The 23914-nt window shown below is 36.8% G+C and overlaps 1 protein-coding gene across 3 annotated transcripts in view; it reads left to right on the forward strand.

Moving 5' to 3' along the window:
* FTO (fat mass and obesity associated) overlaps positions 1 to 23914 on the forward strand; it is a 266969-nt gene that overhangs the window by 56356 nt on the left and 186699 nt on the right. For all 3 annotated transcript variants that reach the window (XM_014942099.1, XM_014942098.1, XM_014942097.1), the window contains 3 exons: positions 8113 to 8256; positions 17930 to 18009; positions 20116 to 20259. In XM_014942099.1, coding sequence (XP_014797585.1) covers positions 8113 to 8256; positions 17930 to 18009; positions 20116 to 20259 — 368 coding nt within the window. The remainder of the gene's footprint in view (positions 1 to 8112; positions 8257 to 17929; positions 18010 to 20115; positions 20260 to 23914) is intronic.

A 23914-nucleotide genomic window follows, 5' to 3' on the forward strand; every position in this document is an offset into this window, starting at 1 on the left:
TTGAAACTATGGTACACTTCTTTATTTGATGTTCAGGGGAAATCATCATATTTATATTTTCCTAGACATAAAACATTAGGTGGCTGAATAGAAGAGATTCCCTGATCAGCAGAAATTTAATTTTTCCCATAAGCATTTTTGTGTCTTATTTACCAACAATGTTGATGTTTTCTGTCCAGTAAATGCATTTTTTTTAGTAGTACTGTAGATAACTTAAAATGTTACTGAAAAAATATTTAAAGAAACATAAGCATGAACTTGTAGTAATAATAGTGTTTGTGAGAATTTATTGTAAAATGCTTAAAAACTTTTTACTTTAACATAAAACTTACTTATGGAGGGGAAAAAATGTCTCTTGAAGTTCAGAGAGCTATAAATCAACAAAAAAGAACGCTGCTATGTTTATTTATAACTTGTCACTTGATTTTGTTTCTTCAAGTTTAGCAAGTTAGGTAAAAATTATGCTGTTTTAAAAACACTGCAAATTCTATGCAAGATTTGATTGATGAGGATAGAAAGAATTATTTGATATATTTGGACCAAGAGTTATTTTGGTATCTCTATATAGTTAATATTTTTGTCACCTACAAATTTTTTTCATAAATGCACTTATATTTAAAAGTTTATATTTTTTTCCTGAAGGATTTAAAAATAGACACGAAAACTTAAAAAACCTAGGAGCTTTCCAGTGAATAAATTGATCATTCTATCATTTGCATTTGCAAAATAATTTAAAAATTGCTACTTCAAATTCTTCTACTTTTTGCAATAATTCCAAAAGCTTTTGATCAAATTGAAAGGGGAGGAAAAAAAAATAATCTCTTGGCAGGGGATGGTGATATTAAAACCTCAGGGTTTCTGGAGATAGTGTAAAGGACGCTTTTGGGGCAGCAAATTATTTTTGAAGTCAGTTCCAAACCAGGACAAGGTTGAATTCCACTTGATTGCTCTTAAGCATGGCTCAAGTCAGTGTAATGAACTTTAGAGAGAGTTGAAGGTGCAGTAGCGTGGCTCCTGAGCGGCACGGGGAAATGTCCTGTCGTACCTTCACGTGGAAACAGTTTGCCCATCTGTCTGCATGCAGGTTGTGGTTGTCGTTGTATAACCCTGAAACGAAGCTGTATTTTTAGTTGGCCTACTTATTCCAAAATTGAAGGAAATGAAACCTGTTTATAGTTTATGAATATGGCATTGTAATTAAATACTGGTGTGTGTTGAAGTTTTCTACCCAGTGCATCCAAGAGGAGTAATCAGACTGCTTGATTTTAGAGCAATAATAGAGTCTTTTTTGCTCTTCTAATTTCCTGTTTATAGCTTTCAAATGCTGGTGGTTATATACTTGTCAGTGCCTATAATGTTATTCTTTCCAGTTCCATATCATTTCAGTGTGTTGGTGGTTTCTGCAGTTCACAAACACTGTCAATATTTACTATATCTCTTACCAAGCTCTCCATAACTGTGAAGCATGAAGAAGTTCCACAGCTTTTTGAAGAATCATAGAATTGTCTGGGTTGGAAGGGACCTTTAAAATCATCGAGTCCAAGCATCAACCTAACTATGATAAAACCCATCACTAAACCATGTCTCTAAGCACCATGTCAACCCATCTCTTAAATCCCTCCAGGGATGGTGCCTCAACCACTTCCCTGGGCAGCCCATTCCAAGGCTTAATAACCCTTTCTGCGCAAAAATCTTTCCAAGCTCTCCATAACTGTGAAGCATGAAGAAGCTCCACAGCTTTTTGAAGAATCATAGAATTGTCTGGGTTGGAAGGGACCTTTAAAATCATCGAGTCCAAGCATCAACCTAACTATGATAAAACCCATCACTAAACCATGTCTCTAAGCACTGTGTCAACCCATCTCTTAAATCCCTCCAGGGATGGTGCCTCAACCACTTCCCTGGGCAGCCCATTCCAAGGCTTAAGAACCCTTTCTGCGCAAAAATCTTTTCTAATGTCCAATCTGAACCTCCCCTGGTGCACGCAAAAATCTTTCCTAATCTCCAATCTGAACCTTCCCTGGTGCAACTTGAGGCCATTTCCTCTTGTCCCATTACCTGTGACTTGGGAGAAGAGACCGACCCCCCCTGGCTACCCCCTCCTTTCAGGGGGTTGGAGAGAGCGAGAAGGTCTCCCCTCAGCCTCCTTTTCTCCAGGCTGAACACCCCCAGCTCCCTCAGCCTCTCCTCATAAGACTTGAGGTGTTCCAGCCCCCTCACCAGCTCCGTTGCCCTTCTCTGGACTTGCCCCAGCCCCTCAATGTCTTTCTTGTGTGGATTGTTGTTAAATCTTTGTAGAATTGTATCTTGACTCCTCTTTCCATTGTCTGTAAATATGTTTGCTTTTTATTCCAGTATCTTTTATTAATACTTACTTCATTAATTCATTTAGTACTGAGTTAGCATTGAATTCTCACTGTAGTGTCTAAAGACCATCACAGAATCGTAATAGAATACATAATAACAAGAGTAGAGGTGGTCAGAAATATTTTGATGGAACAATTTTTCTTTAGAAGATGTTGATTAGATGGCTTAGTAATTTTCTGGGAGAAAACACATTATGTGGGAAGTTCAAACATAAATTGAGCATGTTGATTTTTGTTAGAACCAGCTTGATTCTCTTCTCTGCTAAGGTCTTGTAGGTTTCTTTGTCAGCTCCCTCCTCCTCAAATTCTCACTGGTGTCTCTGGGGCTCGGAACGCGGAGGACCTGGGGCAGCCCCTTGGCCTGGGGAAGCACTGGCTTCCCGAGCTTCATGGCTGGTACCAATCCATCCTCACACGAGTGAAGAATCCCCAGGTTTTCAGATTTTGAACAGCAGGAGCCCTAGGAGTCAAGCAGTCTCACTCTGTTACAGTAGCTGTTTGTCAGACTGTTTAGAGATGCACAACTCAGGTTACATGTTTTCTTTCTACTTTAATTTGCATTCTTATATCATTATTTGTTTAGTACCCACATATTTGATTAAATAGCATTAAAACTGATACTACTGTAATTGAAACAACTTTATTTTCTTGTTCCCTTGTTCAGCGTTTGATATCATAATGAAAACTTAATGTTTGAAACTTTGATCAGTATTAATTGGAGTAGAAGCAGCTTTTAATATGCCAGAAAAGAAATTTGAGAGCCACATAAAGGTATTGGAACAAGCTGATATTCTAATTAGTATCACTGTTTTCTTGTTTCCAGTGTCAAACTGTTTCAAAGCAACTTCAAATGAGGTACATTTCTAACAACAAAATAAGATAGATGTTTTGTTTAGTGCTCATCTGAATACTATTTGCTTTTATTTACATTAAAATAAAATGCATTACATTACACCAGGTTAAAAGTAGTTATCAAGCGATAAGAATTGACCCTCACAACAATTTGGGAAATTTCCTTTTAGTGTGAATACTGCATGAAAGTGCATGAATGGCAGTCATGGTGCATATGCAGACCTGAATACGTTACAGAATGTGTGTTCAATTATACTGTCACCAACACTATTAAGAATTAATTTACTTTTCAGAATTTACCGTGGAACAGGAATTCCAAATTTTGACCAATTTAGGATTTTTAATAACACATTAGCTTACAAATATCCTATCACATGAGAGCATTAAGGTAAAATCTTGTTCAGGATTTTACTACAGTAAGCTAATAAGCCATTTTTATTTCCTGCTCTATTTAAAAGTGAATTGCAATCCAAATGCTAGTGGAATAAGGGCATTTTCAAAAATTGGATTTTATCCATAAATATTTCCTAAGGAACAGTTTTCCCTCGGGTCTTTCTAAGTTTTGTAGGAAGTTTTATTGCTTAGCAGAGCACTAGTTGGTTCTAAAGATGTTCTTTGAAGTAGAGACTTGTTTCAGTTGCCAGCTTAAAGGAGATGGAAGATAATCTAGCCACTGGAAGGGTCCATCTTTCTCGTACCTGGATTTCCCACAGACTGTGTTTGAGGTTAGAAAAGTAATTTTTTCTAGGTTCTTTACAGTGTCTTGTCTGTCATCTTGCAGTTAGGCCGACTTGCTGTATCAATCTCTTGAAGTAGGAAAGAACTGGCTGTGTTCGCTGACAAGGTAGTGTCAAAAGGTTTAACAAACTTACAGTTAAGTTGTGGAATGACTGATCTTGAAAGAGCTTTTGTGCTTGTTTCTTTTGGAAAATGCTGTTTGTGTTTGTTCACAGCGTGATGTTAGAAGCAATATCCTAGCAGTAAACCTAATGACTGCTATCTCATTTCTATAGTAATTGGGAATAAAAATAATTGAGATTCACTACAGATGTATGTTTCCTCACTAGGTTAAAAAAAAACCAAAATCCTGAAACTACCAGAGTTGTTCAGAATTGAAGTCAATCCAAATTTGTAGCTGACCAATAATTCTCTTTATATACTACTTAATGGATGAAAGTCATGGAGTAGATATTTGTACAGGATGAGAATAATTATATTAAATGGTTTGTAATGTCAGTAATGTAGTAGAAATATTGCTTGTTGAAAGAATAGAAATGTTATGTCAAAAAATATATATGACTATAGAAATGAATATGAGTGAAATGATCACATCTGCAACTTGTAGGTTCTGCCCAGTTGTAAGTATGTTTTGAGAGAATCATAAATTTTTAATGATCCAATTACTCTTAAAATAATAGCTCTGAATCCCTATTTTCTAGAAAGAAATCATAATTTCAATTAAAGCTGTTGTGGTGTTTGGTTTGTTTTTTTGTAGTTCTTTTTTTTAGCCATGCTCTCACTGATCTGATCAGATAAAGTCTCCCCTTGAAGAATGAAGGGATGACAGAATATTCTTTGTTCTTTTGTGCTCTTGTTCTTGATATATTTGGAGGCGGTATTCCAAATGTGAATTGATAAGAACAACATTGGCAAATCTTCCAGTTACTGTTTGTGTGAACGCTGGTTGCAAGCAACAGTTAAAATAGCAGTACAATTTAATTTACCTCTTATGCCATGGCTTTTCAGTAATCAATCACAAGAAATATCTCTGGGTTGATACACAATTCTTTCCCACCAGCTGCTGAAAAGCAAAGCATGCTTTGTTTTTTTTCAATTTTTGCATAAAAGACAAAAAAAATGGCTATGGAAGACAGTAATAATGTATATATTTTATCAATTGCTGAACATGTGCTCAAATTCTTCTAAATTCTTGAAAAATGAATAAAACTGAAAAAAACCCCAACTCTTTTTTTCTGTATCTGTGTAACAGTGGTCAGTTGGATTTAATGCCAAAGTAGATGTTTACTGTCCTGCTTGTTTTTAGCAATGTGTTGGCAGTGATTCTGCTGTCTAAGAGATCACGTCTGATTTAAGAGCAGTATGTTTAGGATATAGTTTGGCATTACAATTTGACACAAATAGAGACTATTTAAAGTTTCAGAGTGCCGAAAAGCTCTCAAACTCTTGAAAATCTTGGTGCTGAATAGCAAAGAAACCTTTTAAAGCTACTTTTACTTTCTGTGCTGTGGAAGAGTAACCAAACTAGATCCAGGAAAACAAGTTTTGTGTTGTTCTGAACCAAACCTGATAAGATCGGGTCTTAGAGCTGGAGCATCTCTGAAATTTGAGCTGTCTAGTTGGAAGCATAATGTTCTGGCCAATTTTGTGCAGCTACATTCTCTCTTTCATGGTTCTACCTTAATTACAGGTTTGATGAGGTATTGTTGTTATGCTGTGGTAAGCTTGTTACCTGGTTGCACCATTTCATTTGGGATACAAGTGTGAAGAGTTCTTGCAGGCCAAATTCTATAAATCTTTAATGAAGACATTTCATATTGTAGAATTTTTAATGGGAATATAAGAAATGTGACCGTTTCTGTATGGTCTACTCCAAAGTAAATCCATGTTCTTAAGGTGCGGTATATGTGCTCGATCCACGTGATTTACTCTCAAATACTTATGGTTTAGATGCATCTAAATGTTTTCACTTAAAATGGAACTGTAATTATATCAATGAATATACAGCATTTAGTCATGCTTGAGGTGTGACATACAGAATTTAATAACAACTTCTTTTTATGTAGAAGTTTGTCAGTGCTACCTAGAGATACACCACAAATGTTAAGGTGTCTGGTTGGTTTTTTGTTGGGTTTTTTTTTTCCTTTCCCTCACTTTCAGAATAGCTTGCATTTAAAAGCTAGTAGCAGCTTGCTTCCATTTGTTACCAAAATAACATGGTAGGAGCAATCAGTTTCAATTGCTGCTGATAATTATAAGGTGCAATAATTGAGAATATAGAGAAAAGGAGACTGTGAGCTACATTTGAACTCTGTACTTAAGCAATAAAAAATTTATCAAACTGCAAAAAATAAGTCATTTTAACGAGCGCATTCCAAAGGTGCTGGATTTATGAGGAGACCCCAGGAAACTTTGATTGAAATTGCTGTCTCTGATTGTAGTTCTATATTTTATTGGTGCCATATTGTGAACAGTGCTGCTGCCAAAGTGAATGGGAAAGCAGCATAACAGAGAGAGTTAACCCAGAAAGGTTACCTCTTTTTATAATATCCATGATGTATTGCATTAAAAATGCCTTGAAAGCCATCCTATTTGCAGTTTTCAGAAAACATTTTTCTTAAATTAAGTTACGATTTATCTGAACAGGGCAGAAAATATGAAAGCCCCTTGAAGACTTTAGTATTGATTTTTCTGAGTATTTGCTGGCTCTTGTTTTCTCATTTGTGTGTTCCTTGACAGAAAGGCCTAGAGCTGCTCCTGAGCCAAAGCTTCTGCTGGATGAGAACTGCAGCAGTGGAGGGAGGGAATATAGGGACTGAATTTACAGTACAAGTTTGAACTAAGAACTTTACATTGGCTTTTTAGAAGATTTTGTCTCTCTGCTTCCTGAATTTAGACAATACGTAACTGACTTACAAAATTAAGATGATTTATTAATTATTTAAGGCTGCTCCCAACTAAACAAATATTGCAGTTTGTTTAGAGATGAATGACTTTAGTATTTTGAAAATGTGAGTTCGAGGTCACATTTTATGTGTGCATACTCTAATTAGAGTTATAAGTCTTTATTATTTTTATTCTGGAATTAGATGAAAACAAAATTTTCAAAAATTATTACATGAAAGCATATTTGAAATGGACAGTGAAATGGACACACATGGTTACTAACTTCTAAGGAAGAATGAGGAATACTGTGGGGTTGATGATTTCTAGCCCTTCACTGCTGTTCTGTGCCAACTGCTTATTAAAACTTCATCCTCCCTCTCTCAAAGTGCTCCGTTACTTTAGCCATAAAACTGTTATACCATAGCTCCCAAATACCTTGTTATAAATGCTGACGGTATCTTTCAATTTATACCGAAGTGAAGTAAGCTTATGAAAATAGTTTTGAGGGATTAAGCTCTAAGTACTATTTCTCTGCAGTGGATTATTTTTTCCCCAAGCTCAATGCATTCATGTTGCTTAATGATAAGAAAAATGTTGTGACAAATGTATTGAAGCATCGTTGGCTCTTGCGCATGTTATCTAGCATGTTAGACTAATAATTTTGAGAGAAGAATGACAGATATTATTCCAAGATTCACTCAACTTTGTCTAGATTGTGCCTGTTATTTCACCTTACTTTGCCTCAGTTTATGATTTGGTGAAATCGCAAGTATGTAAACAAGTGAAATTGTTCATAAAATGCCCTGGCAGTTTATGACTTGAAATTCTTTTAGAAGTTATCTATTTTTATATCACTGCTGCTACATTTTTTTTTTGTTGTTGTTTTTTCTTCTAGTAATGTAAAAAAAAAAAAAAAAATTAAGAGTGAAGATTAACTAAAACTGCCATACATTTACTTGAGAACTTCAGAAAAACTTGAGTCCATTACATACTTTGCCTTGATTTGCCTTTACTTTGTGGTTAATGTGAAGTTTTCATCTTGGTAAAGTTGGTTTCAAAAAATTGTTGATCTCATATGGCTTTTTTTTACCTATTAAGTACTTTTGAATTTGGTAATTATGCCAACTGGAGATTATAGAAAGTTTAAGCCTATTAAGATTGTACCAATGTAGGATATCATGAAGTCTGCATTGTTAGACCAGATTTTGTATTTTATGGTTCTCACATTGTCTGTTATCTTAGTGGTGTTTTTCTCTCTCTCTCTTTAAAGGTTCAGCTGTGGAAGAAACTAATGAACAAAAACCGAAGGGACGAGACCCAGCTGTTTGGCATGTAGGCTTGAAGGTGGCATGGGACATAGAGACACCTGGCTTAGCAATACCACTTCACCAAGGAGACTTCTACTTGATGCTTGGTAATTTTCAAGTGCTAAGAAGGTGAACTTTCTACTGAAAAGAGAGGAAATGACAGTTATTTTAATATAAATTATCATACCTTCCTTTCAGTTAGGAATTGACTTATTTAGAAAGACCTGTTGCTTTCTCTTTTGGCTTGTGTTTCTCTTTGTTATCACTTTTGTCTAAACAAGTTTAGTTATAAATCACACAACTCAAAACACAAGCAATGCTTCTGACATCACCATGTTTGCCTGTTCAGTGACTTGGCATGGCAGACATAGTCTCTGAGGAGTGAGAGCGCTGGCAGTGTTCCCTGTTTCTCTGTTTGTGATTTGGAAAGTAGACACCATGAAATATCCCTCAAATGACCTGTTGTGCTGCCAACTCGTTGGGCTGAACAGTCTTTTCACTTTTACCTTTCACTTTTATCTTCCAACAGAGATGAAAACGGTTTGCTTACTACGAGCAATATATCTGTGGGCAATCTTAAAAAACACATACTATTCCTTGTTCTTAGTTACCTTATCAAATCCTGTGCACTGTCATCAGTGAAGTATCTTGTGTAAAAGAACTGGACTGTGTGTCCTCTGAAGTGTGCCCAGATGTGAACAGATCAAGTGTTAAGACGTGAGATCCTTTGGCACGGTGGTGTGGATGTGCCTTTCTTGTCTGTATTCGTGAAGATATAGAGTAGCAGCCTGGAGGGAAACTGAGACATTTCTTATAGGAAAGGGAAGTTTAAGTGGCAGCCAAACATTCCTAGAAAGGGAATTACTAATCCATTTTTTGTGCAATAGCAGTTTGGGTATGAAGTAAACTTCTTATCTAATCCTTCTTGACTTGCAAGTTTGTGCATGCACAGCTTTGCTGGGCAGCAGATTCAGGAGGGAAGTAATAAAAGAAGGGGTCTGACTACAGTGTTTTTATTGCAAAATACTGTAGATTGCAGTTGGCGGAGTTACCAGATCATAAGGACAATTTTTGTTCCCCAATGGAATTTATAAACAGTAACTAAAGTATTATCAGGGATGCTGTATGAAGGGTGGGTCAGAAAGTTAGTTTATTTAACACATAACTTCATGGTACTGTTTAGATGGAAACAAAGGATATATTAAACATTCTTTTGAAGACGATGTGTAAATCACTTTCTTATTAATACTTTGTAAAGAGCAACAGATTTGAGCTCTGTAGGCCAGGTGTTTGATAATCTTTTCTGCATTTCCATAGCCTTTGTATCTTTTTTCAATTCCTTTTAAAAAAAGGTTATTATTTTATACAGTGTGAGAGAGTATTCTCAAACTGGCCCTTTTATTGGGTTTCTATGTATGGCCTTTATAATTTTCACTCGAAGTTAAAGACAATATAAGCTGGACGTGTGTAGTTTTCCTGTATTTTTTATGGTTCGGATTTTTTTAAACATGAACTTTAAGAGGAGGCATCTTGAGGATGCCACCTAAAAGATAAAATCTAAAAACTTTTTATAAAAAATAACTTGATAATAGAGAGCCAATTTTAGTTTCATTTATCTTATGCCTTTATACACCATATGTTCCAGAACCGCATTTCAGTGAGCAGAGTCTTCTTGCTGGCATCATTTTAAAAGCAGCAGCAGCAGCAGTGTGCAAGGCATCTAGAAAGTGTGACATTGAGTACTGGGGTTGGTAGTAGCTGCTGGTGTGGAGGGACTGATCGGTTGGACTGTCTACTCTCTCCAACTACCATCGACTCATCCAACAAAAAACCGAGCAACTCTGTAGGTCTCTTCTTCCAGTTGCTGAAATGGTGTAGTGCTCTCTGCTTCATATCAATGTTGTCAAATACTGAAATGTCAAATTCAGTGTGTTGCTTATAATTAAAAAGTCAGATCCTATCAGTTCCTGTACATGTCACACCCTGACTATTTCCTACTATGATACACACAAATCTTAGGTAAGAAAATGTGATCATTTGATATTTCTAATAGTAACGTGCAATTGCAGTAACTTGTAAGTCCTGATCATTGGGTAAATCAGAGAAACAAAAAGGTTGGTGTTGGTTTTTAGCATTTGTAATAGACATTTAGTAATAGTTATGTTCCTCTCTTCATTTGGTCTATGAAATGGCTTTCTTATTCTGGTAGAATTTTAGTAAAATTCAGTCTTAAAATATGAATTTACTCCTGCATTCTCAGCAGTCCTCTTCAGATGAAATCATAAACTATAACTTAAATGTATGTTCGTACCAAACAGGAGGTGATCATATCCATCCTTCAAGTAAGCTATTACAATAGTATAAGTGTATTTTGTTTAAAGGAAACCCAACCAAATCCAGAATTACTTTCAGTAAGACAGATTTTTATTTTTTTTTCTTAAGGCTTACTTTTCCTAATATGAAGAAGAAAAGATCTGATGAATGACTGCAGATCTGCTGCCTAAAAACTCAAATCTGAACTTTATATCACTCATGAAACGGAAACACTTTAGCTCAATTTAGAATAATATATTGGTCTGCAGAGGAAGTGCATACTGAACCCTGCTGTCTCAAGTACACAGTCAAGGGGTGTCTAATATGAAACGTGTTGGGTGCATGCAATAAATCCAAAACGCGTGGAGGTGAGCAAAGGGCCCCATCTGCTCTGTCCTAGAGCATGCTTAACTAGGGTTGTCATGGTCTTGCTATTAAATTGGAATCTTTCCCCTAATCTTTGAGTTAGACATGACCAGATTTGCAAGCAGATTTACAATTTTCACTAATTTTCCTACCATGACTTCAAAACATACTTAACAAAAATACATTCTGGACTTTTTCAAAGGGAGATTTACTTTTCTGCAGCTGTTTCCCATAGATCAAGCTCTTGCTTGAAGGTTAGGGTTTTAAAACAGCATGAAGATGAACTTGGAATCTTATACCCCTCCCCACCCCCAGCAAATTATAGTTCAAGAAGCATCAAAAAATTATTTTCCTAACCAACCAGAAGCAGGGCGCACACATTGCAGAGGTTGGCTTGTGGTTAAAGATAAGTATTTAATGGAAACACTTCCACATGTATATAGTGGCTCATTAAACTATTTCAAGATATTTAATCTGCTTCTATTTCCACAAACTAACTTGAACCCTCTTTGCTCTCTAGCATCATGAATGTGTTGGAGGTTTTTAAACCTTTTTTTTTTTCTTGAGTCCACATTTAATCCAAATGCTATATTCCTTGATTATGAAGACTTCGAACCCCAGAAATGTATTTGTTGTTACCAAACTTTGATCATGAAGTTTGGCAAATCCCAGACTTCTTTTTTTTTTTTTTTGGTTCAGCCTTTTAATTCTTTCTGTGTTTTGTTTGTACACTTTGTTTGTTTAAGAAATATTTCTTAATTAGGGACAAGTCATCTCTATAGCTTTCTGTTATGAAAGTAGTGTTCAATTGACCCATAATTTCTTGGGGAAGGAGACTTACCTTTCTGGTGCTTTTTGTTGACCTACGTACAGTGAAATTAGTGTGGTTGGGTTTTCTCCTCTTGAAGCATTGTGTGCAGTTGGATACAAGTAGAATTGGAAATTCTGCTTTTGAAAATTGCACTGTAATATGGTTAAAAAGAAAATTCTGTGTTTATGGTAGTTAAGAAAAGCAAAGGCACAAGTCAATTTTACTTTTGTTTGTAGATACTTCTGGTCTTTAAAGCACTGGCAAAAGCTTTGATATTCTAAACCCCACTGTACTTTTTATCTGCTTCATGAAATAGATGACAAAAAGACAACTGTCTAAAAAGTTCAGGAAGAACACTTGAAAGAAGACAGAAAAGGCAATACAAACCCCCGTTGCTAGTTCCGAGAGCATTTTCCATTGTGGTTTCTGTTTTCCTGGGAAGTGCTTTACCCAGAAGTAATAAGTCTGGGGCCTTTATTCCCTACTCCTTTCAGTAAGGATTGGCTAGGAATTAATTTCTTTCTTTTCTACCTTGTATTTGTTATGTCTAAATAATCTGCAGGAGTATACAGTTGTCATTTCTCTCTGAGAGAGAGCTTCTCACCTCACTAGTTAAGTAGTAGAATTAATTAAGTGTATATACATACACATATTCACAGAATCACAGAATCTTCTAGGTTGGAAGGGACCTTAAAGATCATCTTGTCCAACCGTCAACCTCACTGACAAAAATAGACACCCACACAACAAACAAGGAGCATCATCACTAAACCAGACCTCCCAGCACTACATCAACCCGTCTTTTGAACACCTCCAGGGATGGGGCCTCAACCACCTCCCTGGGCAGCCCATTCCAATGGCTGAGAACCCTTTCAGTGAAAAAATTTTTCCTAATATCCAGCCTGAACCTCCCCTGGCGTAACTTGAGGCCATTTCCTCTTGTCCTGTGGCCTGTGACTTGAGAGAAGAGACCGACCCCCATCTCTCTACACCCTCCTTTCAGGTAGTTGTAGAGAGCAATAAGGTCTCCCCTCAGCCTCCTCTTCTCCAGGCTGAACACCCCCAGCTCCCTCAGCCTCTCCTCATAAGACTTATATTCATTAGTCCCTTCTTTTGACAAAGGCTATACAAGAACAAGGCTTTCCATGTTTCCTCTGGTGGTGCCCCATAATTCAGCTGTCCACAAGAAAATGTGGGATGGGGACTCAGAAGGAAGAGCATCAGAGAGGAGAGAGAGGAACTGGCAGTAGTTTCAAGCAGCGGAGAGGACTCTGCTGAGATTCTGTGTAATTGAGAAAGGAACAGGATGGCAGAAGTCTTGTATAGGGGAGGGGCAGGAAGATCTATGACGTGAACTCACTCCCACTACTTCAACAGAATACACAGCGTCCGAGTTCCAAAATGTATCTGCTGTCTGTAAATAGCAGGAAAATCACTGAGAAGCTTGTCTGATAAGGGGATCCACATAGAGAGTAATAGTCTGCCTCTGATAGTAGAAGGGTGGTCAGGTGTTGAAACAATAGCATTAGTTTTAGGAGCTGTAAACCTGCTTCTCTCACAGAATTTCCACGCAGACTTTGGCAAATCTCTTTACCTCTCCTTACCCTCAGGTTTTTCAGTGTCGTTAGCAACTTTACGGAGTCCTTGCATGGATAAATGTATTAAAGTGCCAAGTACCTTAGATTGCTTTGTGTCATTTGTGTTTTGTCTTTTGTATTTTTTTTTTCTTTCTCCTGCAAGTGTGAGGAATAGGAATCTGTATTAAATAAAAACTTCATTTTGTAACTATGTTTTACACTAGGTTTGTTATCTGAATTTTTGTTGCTGGAGATTCTGTGTCAAATAACTGGATGCATTTGCAACTAATCAGATCATCTGCTAAACATTCTTATGACTTCTTAGTACTTCATCTGTGAAGTCAAAATCTGACCTCTGAATTATTCAAAGAGACTTCAAGTTGATAACTTTGTTTTCTAAGTTGGCTTTGGCCACCTGTACACAATCATACATGTGATTAATTTCTTTTAATAAATCTTGCCTCAGCTATGGTAGCCCTATAATGGGATCTGGCCAAAAGGTGGCAGATGATTCATTGGGAAGTGGCAGGCAGAAAGGAGAAGAAATAAAAGAATAAAACAATCCATTTAAAAGAAATACAAATTTTGCCATATATGTGTATGCAGGAAGTAGAAAAAATACAGATTTTGCCATATATGTGTATGCAGGAAGTAGTCTTCGCCTCCAACAGAAAAATGAAGTTATTTTTTCCAGCATTCAAACACCAAGCGTCTGTTACCAACCAAGTTGTGTTCCTTTGGATGCAAACAAGTCCTTTACAATATTGCAGTGGTTTGGGGGAAAGAATTTAGGCCTGAAGTGCAGCTAATCTTCCACATGTGCACAGTGACTGCTGGCACAATGCTATCCTGTTAATACAGGTAAATATTAATAGCTTTAATGTGTGTGATTAGGCTTTTATTGAGAAAATTCTCTTTGAACAGGACAGCCCTCTCACATTTGTTGTATTTGATTGGTTTTCTTGATTAGTTTCTAGAATTGCTATTTTAAATTTGGGTTATATATAGTGGTTTAAAATGTACAGGCAGGCAAAATGCCTGACTAGATGTCAGAAAAATAGTCTGTGCAAGTGAGAGCATTTTTCATAGATGTGGGAAAGCTTTGGGAGAAGAACAGTCAGGCAAGCAGCAAATTGTAGTCCAATTCTCAAAGGTTCTTTCTTACCTAGCAGTTAGTGAATTGGCATACGTGTCTTCTAAGCATCCCCATGGAAAGGCAAGACTGTTTTAAGGAGAAGGGATTGTGTGACAGTTCTTGAATCTGCACTAAGTACATGGCTAAGTTGGTGTTGATGGTGATTTAAAATAAAAAGTCACTTGTTGTATGCATTACACAGTTCATATAATTTTTGTAGGCTTTTGGTTTTGTAACAGATACTGAAATGAGATGTCCCTACCATAGCTGTCCTGAATTTGCCCAAGTGTTTCATGGCAGAAGGGATGCCATGTTGGCTCTTACCACAACTTCACAACTGTCTGACAAATGACTTGGCTGCGTGCAGTTTTCCAGAGCAGGACTGATAAGTATGTTCTTACTTTTATACTGTCGTGGTTCAACTCCAGCTGGCAGCTAGAACCACACAGCCACTCTCTCGCTCCCCCTGGTTGTGATGAGGGAGAGAATCGGAAGAGTAGAAGCGAGGAAAAACTCCTGGGTTGAGATAAATACAGTTTAATAGGTAGAGCAAAAGCTGTGAACTGGAGCAAAGCAAAACAATTGCATTTACTGCTTCCCACGGGCAGGCAAGTGTTCGGCCATCTTCAGGAAAGCTGGGCTCCATCATGCGTAATGGTTACTTGGGAAGACAAACACCTTAACTCTGAACTTCCCCTCCTTTCTCCTTCTTCCCCAGCTTCATAGACTGAGCATGATGTACGGGGCATGGAGTATCCCTTTGGTCAGCTGGGGTCAGCTGTCCCAACTGGGTCTTGCTGGTGGGGTGGTGTGAGAAGCAGAAAAAGCCTTGGGAGCTTAGCAACAACCAAACCACCCATGTCCTATCAACACCATTCTCATCCCAAATCCAAGACGCAGCACTACAGCAGCTGCTAGCAAGAAAGTCAACTCCATCCCAACTGAAACCACAACAGATATACATGTATTTTATGTGATGCATAATACTGGAGAGGCTGTGTTTTGGTTTTCCAAGCCTCGCCGATCAGTGTTGCATCGTATAAAACTGATGTCATTTTACCTGAAACCACCAAAGCGCTGGGGTAGTTTTGACATGGGTGTCCAAGGAAGGTAATGGTTTTGGTTTTGCTCTAAAACCAGAATAGTAGTTTGGATGTAGTGTTCTATGTCTGAATAAAAGCTTTTGCTGCCAAATGGACAATGGCCAATTTAACAAAGAGTGCTTTTTCTTTTCAATTAATATATTTTTAGAAGAAAAAGAAAAGCAGATCTTTACGGTAATCTTTTAAGACCCAGAATGTATTTTTTAAATATCCTTTGAGACACGCAATCCATGAAGCTTCAACTATTTTTGTACAATTACAGTTTTAGATGAATTATAAACTCTTAAATTAAAATTACAGGCTTCTTTCTAAGAGTCGTAAAGGATTAGAGACAGTTGGAAGCAATTTCAAGGGGGAGCTCTACAATGAAAGATTTGCCAAGGGTTTGAATAAAGGTGCAAATCAAAATGTAATACTTTCAATGCTATGCTTGCTACATAAACCACACCGCAATGAATGGGCACTGAACGGGGTGGTGGAAGTGTTTAGGTTTGTTTTCTGTCACAATTCTTGAAGGTGATTGTGATATTTATACCTTGCAACGTCCAGAGATAATACTGGTCTGTGGCCCTTGCAAGAATTGGCTCTGTGCAAGGTAAAACAGAACTAATTTTCATTTCAGTAATTTTACTTTTCAGAGAGTTAGATAGTTGGAAGAGGCGTAACTGAAAAGTAAAATTACTGAAAGGAAATTTGTTTTTATTTTACCTCAAATCAGGACATTAACCCTCTTATGTTAATGTAGGAAGTTGCGTTTTCTTATGTTTTGGAGTTTTTTTTCAAGCTTTTCAACTTCACCTATCTGCAAATCTCATGCAAATAGAAAATAAGCCTCCCATCTAAACTTTTTCAGTGGGAATTCAATCAGTTTCATAACTTGTATGCCTATTCCTTACATAAATTGGGGTTTTAATTGTATTTTTTCAAGTCTGCTTTCTTTGGTATGATCATTGCTAATAGTTGCTTGTAAAATTCATAAAAATAATACCCTGTTCTTACAACTAGAATAAATTCAGTCATTTTTCTGAACTCTTATTCATTAGACTTTTCTCAGTTTTAAAGTTTCAGACTTGTTCCAAGGCGAAGTAGAAGTTTTTTAGAGTACATCTTTTTTCAATAGTAAAGAGAATACCAGTAAACCTCAAACACTGTTCTTTTCAGTCTGATAGTCTGTCATTATGGTCAGAAGAGCATTTTCAAAAATCAGCAGGAATTTGGGGTATCAGATTTCAGGTGTAGAAATATTGATCTCTTAGAGAAGTTATATTTATGTGATGGAAGGATGAAGCTTGATAATTTGTCATCATGCTGTATGAAGATGACGGAAGCTAAATTCCCTTAAAGAATAGATATTGTTGAAAATACAGGCTCCAAGTTGAGGCACGTCTTATGGATGTCTATTCCTGTTCTCTTCTAATTTTGTCCATGACAGATTTTCACTTGGTGGCACTTCAGGTCACCTAGTTTTGGATGGTTTTTTTAGTCTCTTTTTACTAACTTACGAAACTATAACCCAGGAGTGATTTTACAGAATTTCTTTGTAGATATTCCTGAATGTTCTCAGCCTGAATGAAGGTTGAGAGGGCAGCATAATTTTAACACCAAAACTGATTGAATTGAAAGCACTTCATGAATGGTTTTCAACGTAACAGTGAGTGTTATTACTAGATTTAGTAAGAACTTTTCCAGGGGAATATGCTTCCTCTAAAAAATGCTAATTTGCTAAAATTTGAGTGTTCTTCAATTACGATAATTTTGACAAAACTCTTGATGGCAACCAAGTGTATTACATCTTCAAAGGTTTGTGAGGTTGGTTGTTTGGCAGTTTGTGAACTGGAGTCCATGACAGCCCTCTGGCAGGCTACAGGAAAGTCTTCAATGAAAAGCTTTGGAGACCAGTCTTTGAGCAGATTGTGCTTTCTGGGTTCCCATTTTCTTGACTCTGAGCTGAAGGGAGAACCTCAGTTAAGTTTCAGATAAAAAGATGAAATAATATCTCCTTGACTTTTTCCTTTCTCTTTGGTCCTTTTTTGTCAGTATCCTTTAGTGATTTTTGAGAGAAGAGATTGTGATTTCTGGGTAGTTTGTTGTTTCAGTGACTGTCAACTTTGAAAGGATTAATTTGTTTACTTGTTTTTTTTCCCTGTAAGAGGTGGGAAAATGCCACCTAAACTGTACAAACCAGCAGAAAACTAGGGTGAATAGAGACCTTTAACACAAGGACAGTGAATAGTTATCATGTTCTACTAAACATTAGAGCACTATGAAGGTAGTATTATGTTGACTGAATTATCTAGTTTTTTTCTTTATTTTAATGTAGTGTGTTTAATTTATACTCAGAATAAGTTTTAGTAAGTATATTTTTTTCCCTGTACTTAAGGTTTTCTAATCTATAGTGTCTTTAATTTATACTCAGAATAAGTTTTATTAAGTATATTTTTTCCCTGTACTTAAGGTTTTCTAATCTGTCCCTAGATGATCTCAATATGACCCATCAGCACTGTGTTCTGGCTGGTTATTCTCCTCGATTCAGCTCAACTCACAGAGTGGCAGATGTAAGTATCAAAAATGGTTTGCTGTTTGGTCATTCATAAAACTAATATTCTGGTACCTCTGTGTGTAGCATTGTGTTCCTTATCTCCAGGTCTGTAGTTCACAGTTACGCATAGGACAGGCTGTTTTCTTGAACAACTGCTGTTTCTTTTTAGATTGAGGTACACTTAATTCAATATCAGTAGATATGAATGAAGAGTGTGCTGCACCACACTCCATGGATTACTGATGAAATGTAGAAACAACTGTATTTTTACTTGAAATGTTTTAAAACTTTTTTGCTGTGTTCATATCCTGGTCCTAGTTGAAAGGCAATATTCGTGATGAGATAGGAAAGACTCAAAAGGTGTATGTCAGCAGTGTCCACTGGCAAAAATGGCCTTTAGGAGGTCAGAACAGAGAAGAGCAGCCATGAGTGTGCTTTAAATTGGATCCTTCTGTGCATCTGAGGATTGAAGCAGCAGAAAGTGATAGAGTCCCTGGTCTCAGAGTAATTCTGAGGTAACAAGCCTTCAGCTCGATATTCTCAAGTGCTAAGACACCTTTTCTAATTGTTATTTTTACTAGACATTTCCTCCCTGTTGTTTTCCACGGTGTTATCACTAGTTTTGTTTCTGGGAAAGCATGCGGAAAAAAATAGTTTTTGTTGTAAACAGATATTTTAAAAAATTACAATTGCTACTTTGTTCTTTTAGCAAGGAAAAATATACCACTAGTGAAGCAAGAGAGATACATGGATCTATACTCTTTTCCCTCATTACTCTTCCAAATTTGTGCAGAAATGAAGCAATAGCACCAAACATGGACATATACATATATATAAGTTGTAATATTAAATAAGCACCTTTATTTCCCAAAAAAATATACACTCTGCTTGCTTGAACTGGGATTTGACATAAAGTAAAAGTGCACTGTACATTTAAAAACAAATAATTCTTTATTGTTCATCTCTCGTTTTAAGGGTGCTCTGACCTACTGCTTTTGTCTCTGTATTACTTCTGCAGGAAGATGCACACTTATTTTCACAGTATGAAAAGCTTCCCTATTAAGTGATTATGCTTTCTTTTTGTAAACTGTTGTGACTTCAAGTTGTATAGTATGGAAATGTTTTTTACAAAGAATATGAGACCAGGGATCCTTATTCAAGATTATTCCTGAAAATTTAACTGAAGGTACAGATATTTAATTTAAAATAATTAATAGATTTAGATATCTTCTTTCTTTTGTTGCAAAAGCATTTTTACAGATTTCCTTCTCATTTTGAAGGAATTTTAATGAGAGCAAAATAAAAGGAATGAAAGTGCAAATTTGCTTTTTTTATACTCTCTGTACTGTGTAAGCCAACAGCTCGCTCAGACTGGATGTGGAACTCCAGTTAGTGTTACTGGGAGCCCGTACAACTGGGGAAATAAAACTGATTCTGTAATACTGTCAAAAACTAGCCAGGAAGCAATGGAAAGTATGGATGTGTTTTTGTATGCCATATTTTTAAAGTAAGTTTAAAAGGAATTATTTTCTTTCTCCTTTCAGTCTACGCCATACTGGTTGGCTAGATGTTTGATGGATTAGACTTTTTTGCATAATTTACATCAATAACTATATAGACAATCCAGGAGGCGTTACGCTGTTCTTTTTAAAAAAATCATGAAATAAAGTTACAGGAATGCGTCCTTTCTGCTCCTTCACTTTGATTATTTCAGAAGCAAATAGTTCAGCATATTTGAGAAATACATATGTTCTGAAGTGGCTATATATATATTTTTTTTTTTTTACTGTATTTTTATAGTAGCAAAGAGGAACATTGGAATACATATATGGACGATGTGAACTGGCACTCCAGAATCTACAGACTGATTCTGATTCGAAGGCTTTATCTTTGAAATCACTGGAAACTGCAGTTGTGAAGCAAGTAGAAGAAATACATAATGAGGTGAGATGATCTGCACTGAGTATAACTTCAGCCAGATTCTGAGGGGTGCAGTCTGCTCATGGAGTTAATGGCAATTAAGAATGTTTGGCTGCTCACAAGGCATTGCTCTGTATAAGTTTGAAATGTGTGTTTTCTGACTTTTTTGTTATATTTTTTTTTTTTTACTGTATTTTTATAGTGTTCAAGAGGAACATTGGAATACATATATGGACGATGTGAACTGGCACTCCAGAATCTACAGACTGATTCTGATTCGAAGGCTTTATCTTTGAAATCACTGGAAACTGCAGTTGTGAAGCAAGTAGAAGAAATACATAATGAGGTGAGATGATCTGCACTGAGTATAACTTCAGCCAGATTCTGAGGGGTGCAGTCTGCTCATGGAGTTAATGGCAATTAAGAATGTTTGGCTGCTCACAAGGCATTGCTCTGTATAAGTTTGAAATGTGTGTTTTCTGACTTTTTTGTTTTTTTTTTTAACTTGGGTGCAATATTTGGGATTAGCTTGGATTGATCCTTTCATTCCAAGGAAGTTTTCAGTTCTCCTTCTGAAGTCCCTCTGCTGGTAGAGTAAAAGAGTAGTTTCTGTAAGATCATGCCAGATGTGATGGTGTGATGGGCAAACCAGACTATAACGCTTCTCTAACAAAAAAGGGTCAAAAAAAATAGACAAAAAGCAGGTAAAAATTTTCAGTTGTTTGTTAGGTGTTGAACCAGATTTTTACAGAATGTCACAATTGTGACTACGTGCTTAAAAGTATATTCTGAAGAAAATACACTGGGAATAGTTGGGAGGAACATATTCAAATAGGTCATTCTGCGCTGCAAAATATGCAAGTGTAACAATGCACTTTGACAGAATCCCACTGGATCTGGCAGTGCTCTCTTGTTTGAAGTGCAGATCTTGAGTCTTAACAAACACATTGATTTGAAAAATGAATTGAAAATATCAGACAGTATTTTGGGAAACTGTGGAAACAGGTACTACTTCCTGTGGTATAAAAGGTAGGCCATGTCACAACAAATGTAACTTGGCTTATTCTCAATTAATGGATAGAGTCAGTATTGTTACTGAAGGTGGTAAATTTAAGACTACTCTTTTTCTAAGTAACATAAAATGTAGTCTATGTATGGGGAGTTTAAAATGCCAGAGAGTTTAGCGGCTCTGGAAAAACTCTCCTTTTACCTGAAACCAGACTTTTGCTGTTCCTAACTGTAAAGCACTGATTTCTCTTTAAAGGAGCATCTCTCTTTAAAAACGGCAGTAGCAACCAGTTAATACAAACTTCTGAACCCCTTTTTGCTTAAATGTCAGTGTTTTTTTAGAGTACTCCTATATTCAGACGTTTTGAAGGAGCTGTTCTGTATTTCTAGTAAGGTAAGTATGATAACTATTAGGAGCCATATATTCTATAGGTAACTTTCACTCAAATTAGAGTTTGTGTAAACTGTTTCAAGTGCTATCTGCTGAGGAGTATAATATTGTGTATTGTTACTAAAACTTGGTAAGAACACATTTTTATCTGTATTGTGTATGCGGTTATTAAAATTGAAATGTAGCGATGGCAAAAAGATTTGCACCCTTGACTTTTAGCAAAACAGCTCCTAGAGCAATTTTAAGAAGTCTGCTGCATGCAGGGTTTTACAAAACATTAATCAGGCTCAGTCCATAAAACTATACGCATATGTGGGTTGCACAGCCAGGGCCACAGGCACAGCTGGTGTGAATTTGCACGGGTCCTTTCACATCAAAGCCATGTGCCGGTTACATCAGGTGAGAGACTAGCCCCTGGTGTTTGCAGTCACCTGAATAATTTTGCTCTGTGACATACAGGGATGTTTCCTGTTACGCATATGGGATATACTGTAACAGAAATCAGTGTTTAACTTGTACATAGTGCACTTAGACTTAGTAGACACATTGGATCTATATTTCATTTGAAAAGAGAATACCCCCTCACCTTTTCCTTTTTCTTTTTTTTTTTTAATTCTTTTTCTCAAGGTCAGCTTTTCACTTAAAGGATAAATTCCGTATGTTAAAGTGCTATTTAAATTTCATTTATTTGCTGCACAAGTAGACAGCATTACTAGTGGCTTATCACTGTGGCAAATGCACAATTCTTCTTTGAACATCACTGAAGTGAAACATATGCATCTGGAAGGCTAATGCAACTTTTTTGCATGTAAAAGCTTCCCACCTTCTTTTACTCACTGCATGATTATCTTTGTATTTTCAGGCACTAATACAGGTTTTAGGTTCAAATTTTCTCAGGCAGGTGAAGAACAAGAACGTGTTTGGGTTTTTTAAAGAATCAAACTGTTTACTGATGAAAATGAGTCTTCCATTTGATTGGTGTAGTCAGGATTTGGTCACTGGTTTGTTTTTGTAGCCAGTTTTTGGTGTGATTTTTTTTTTTTTTTTTAAGACAAAATCGCACAAAAATCCAATCACAGAATTAATGAAGAACTGCTGACCAATTTTGCCTGTGTGTTTCTGTTCTGATACACAGCTTTCTGTGTTAGTTCTAAACCTCTTTGTGATTTTTTTTCTTTCTTATTTCTATTCTTCTGTACCAGGGATCATGAGCTTGAAATTAGGTACTATTCCCATCTGGAGAGGAGGTGGTATGGTTGTATTTTACTTTCAAATATTGCCATAACTGAAGCTCTTCACAGGGTTTAACTCAGATAATTAGATGCAGCCATTGTTCTAGATTCTTTATCTTCCTGAAATGCTGTGGGTTTGAGATTTTTACTCCTCTTGCTGGCACTTCTGAAGTCGTCATGAGAGGTCATTAAGCAGAACAGAACCAAGCCAGTACCATCAGGCTCTGTGTGTCTAAGCCCAAATGCAGTAGTTTAGCACAGATCTGCATTCTGTGCTGAAATGGACTGCGCTGCCAAGTGAGATGGGGGTGAATTATCTGTGTCTGCTAGAGGGGGAAAAGGCCTAAGAGCAAGTCTGAAAGAATGAGGTATGATTCTGTGCCTTCACTGCTGTACTCCCGGGCAGGAAGATTGACTTGCTGTGCTGATAAAGTGGGTTTGAACTGAAGATCTGAAGCACAGGTGGAAAAGTTTTTTCCATTTTTGTGGTGGGCAGAGAAACCTCTAAAAGAGGTATGGGTGAGTGACTGGGGGGTGGCTTTACTGCTGTTAGATTTGCCAATATTCATTTGTCACAGTCCTGTCTTCAATCTCTTAACAGAGGTATTCCAGTCGAAAAGGTAAGATGCTGACCAGGCGAGATTTTTAGCATCTCTAGTGGGCAGCCAGGTAGAAGTTTAATATTTCTTTAGTGTTGGCTTTGTTGTCATGGTCTCCCTCACTAAAACAGCCTTCAAAGGAATATCTGAGTAATTGCGAGGTATGTGCTGTTTGTTAGATGTGTGAGTCACTTCACTCCTAGAATGTACTTTGTAGTTGTAAGTAAAGATAACCTTAATTAAGGGTGTTCACGTGCTGCTTGTCTGAGTAGCTTATGGGCTTGAAGTCTGAACAGATACTTCAGTGGCAGCGTATCTGGGGAGCAGAGTGTAGCAGTGTGAACAGAAGCAATTACCTGGACAGCTGTGAAGTGCAGGAGCCTAACAATGTACACACAGGGGTAAGAGTTTGAATGAAGTTGCCCCTTTAAGCAATCAGATTGCAGTTTGGCCAGTAATAGTTTATCCTGACATAAATGATCTTGCAGAGTTCACCGAGTGGGAACCTCTTGCTTCTACTGACTCACACTCAGCTTTCCAAAATATGTACAGCTACTGGGTATGTCCCAAACAAAGCTTCAGGGGACCTGGGGAAAGCCATTGGCGAGCAAATGCTTTTAAAAGTAATAAAACGCTGCTGGGCAGATGATATAAATGCCCATAGGTATAAAAATAAATCTGTGGAAAAGATCATCACCAGCCTATTCTTCACATTTCATATTTGTTTTCCTTGCTCTGAGTCAATGTCTGATAATAGTTCATATTGCACAA

The sequence above is a fragment of the Calidris pugnax genome, unplaced genomic scaffold (genome assembly GCF_001431845.1).
Source record: "Calidris pugnax isolate Ruff unplaced genomic scaffold, ASM143184v1 scaffold28, whole genome shotgun sequence".
NCBI classification, from domain to species: domain Eukaryota; kingdom Metazoa; phylum Chordata; class Aves; order Charadriiformes; family Scolopacidae; genus Calidris; species Calidris pugnax.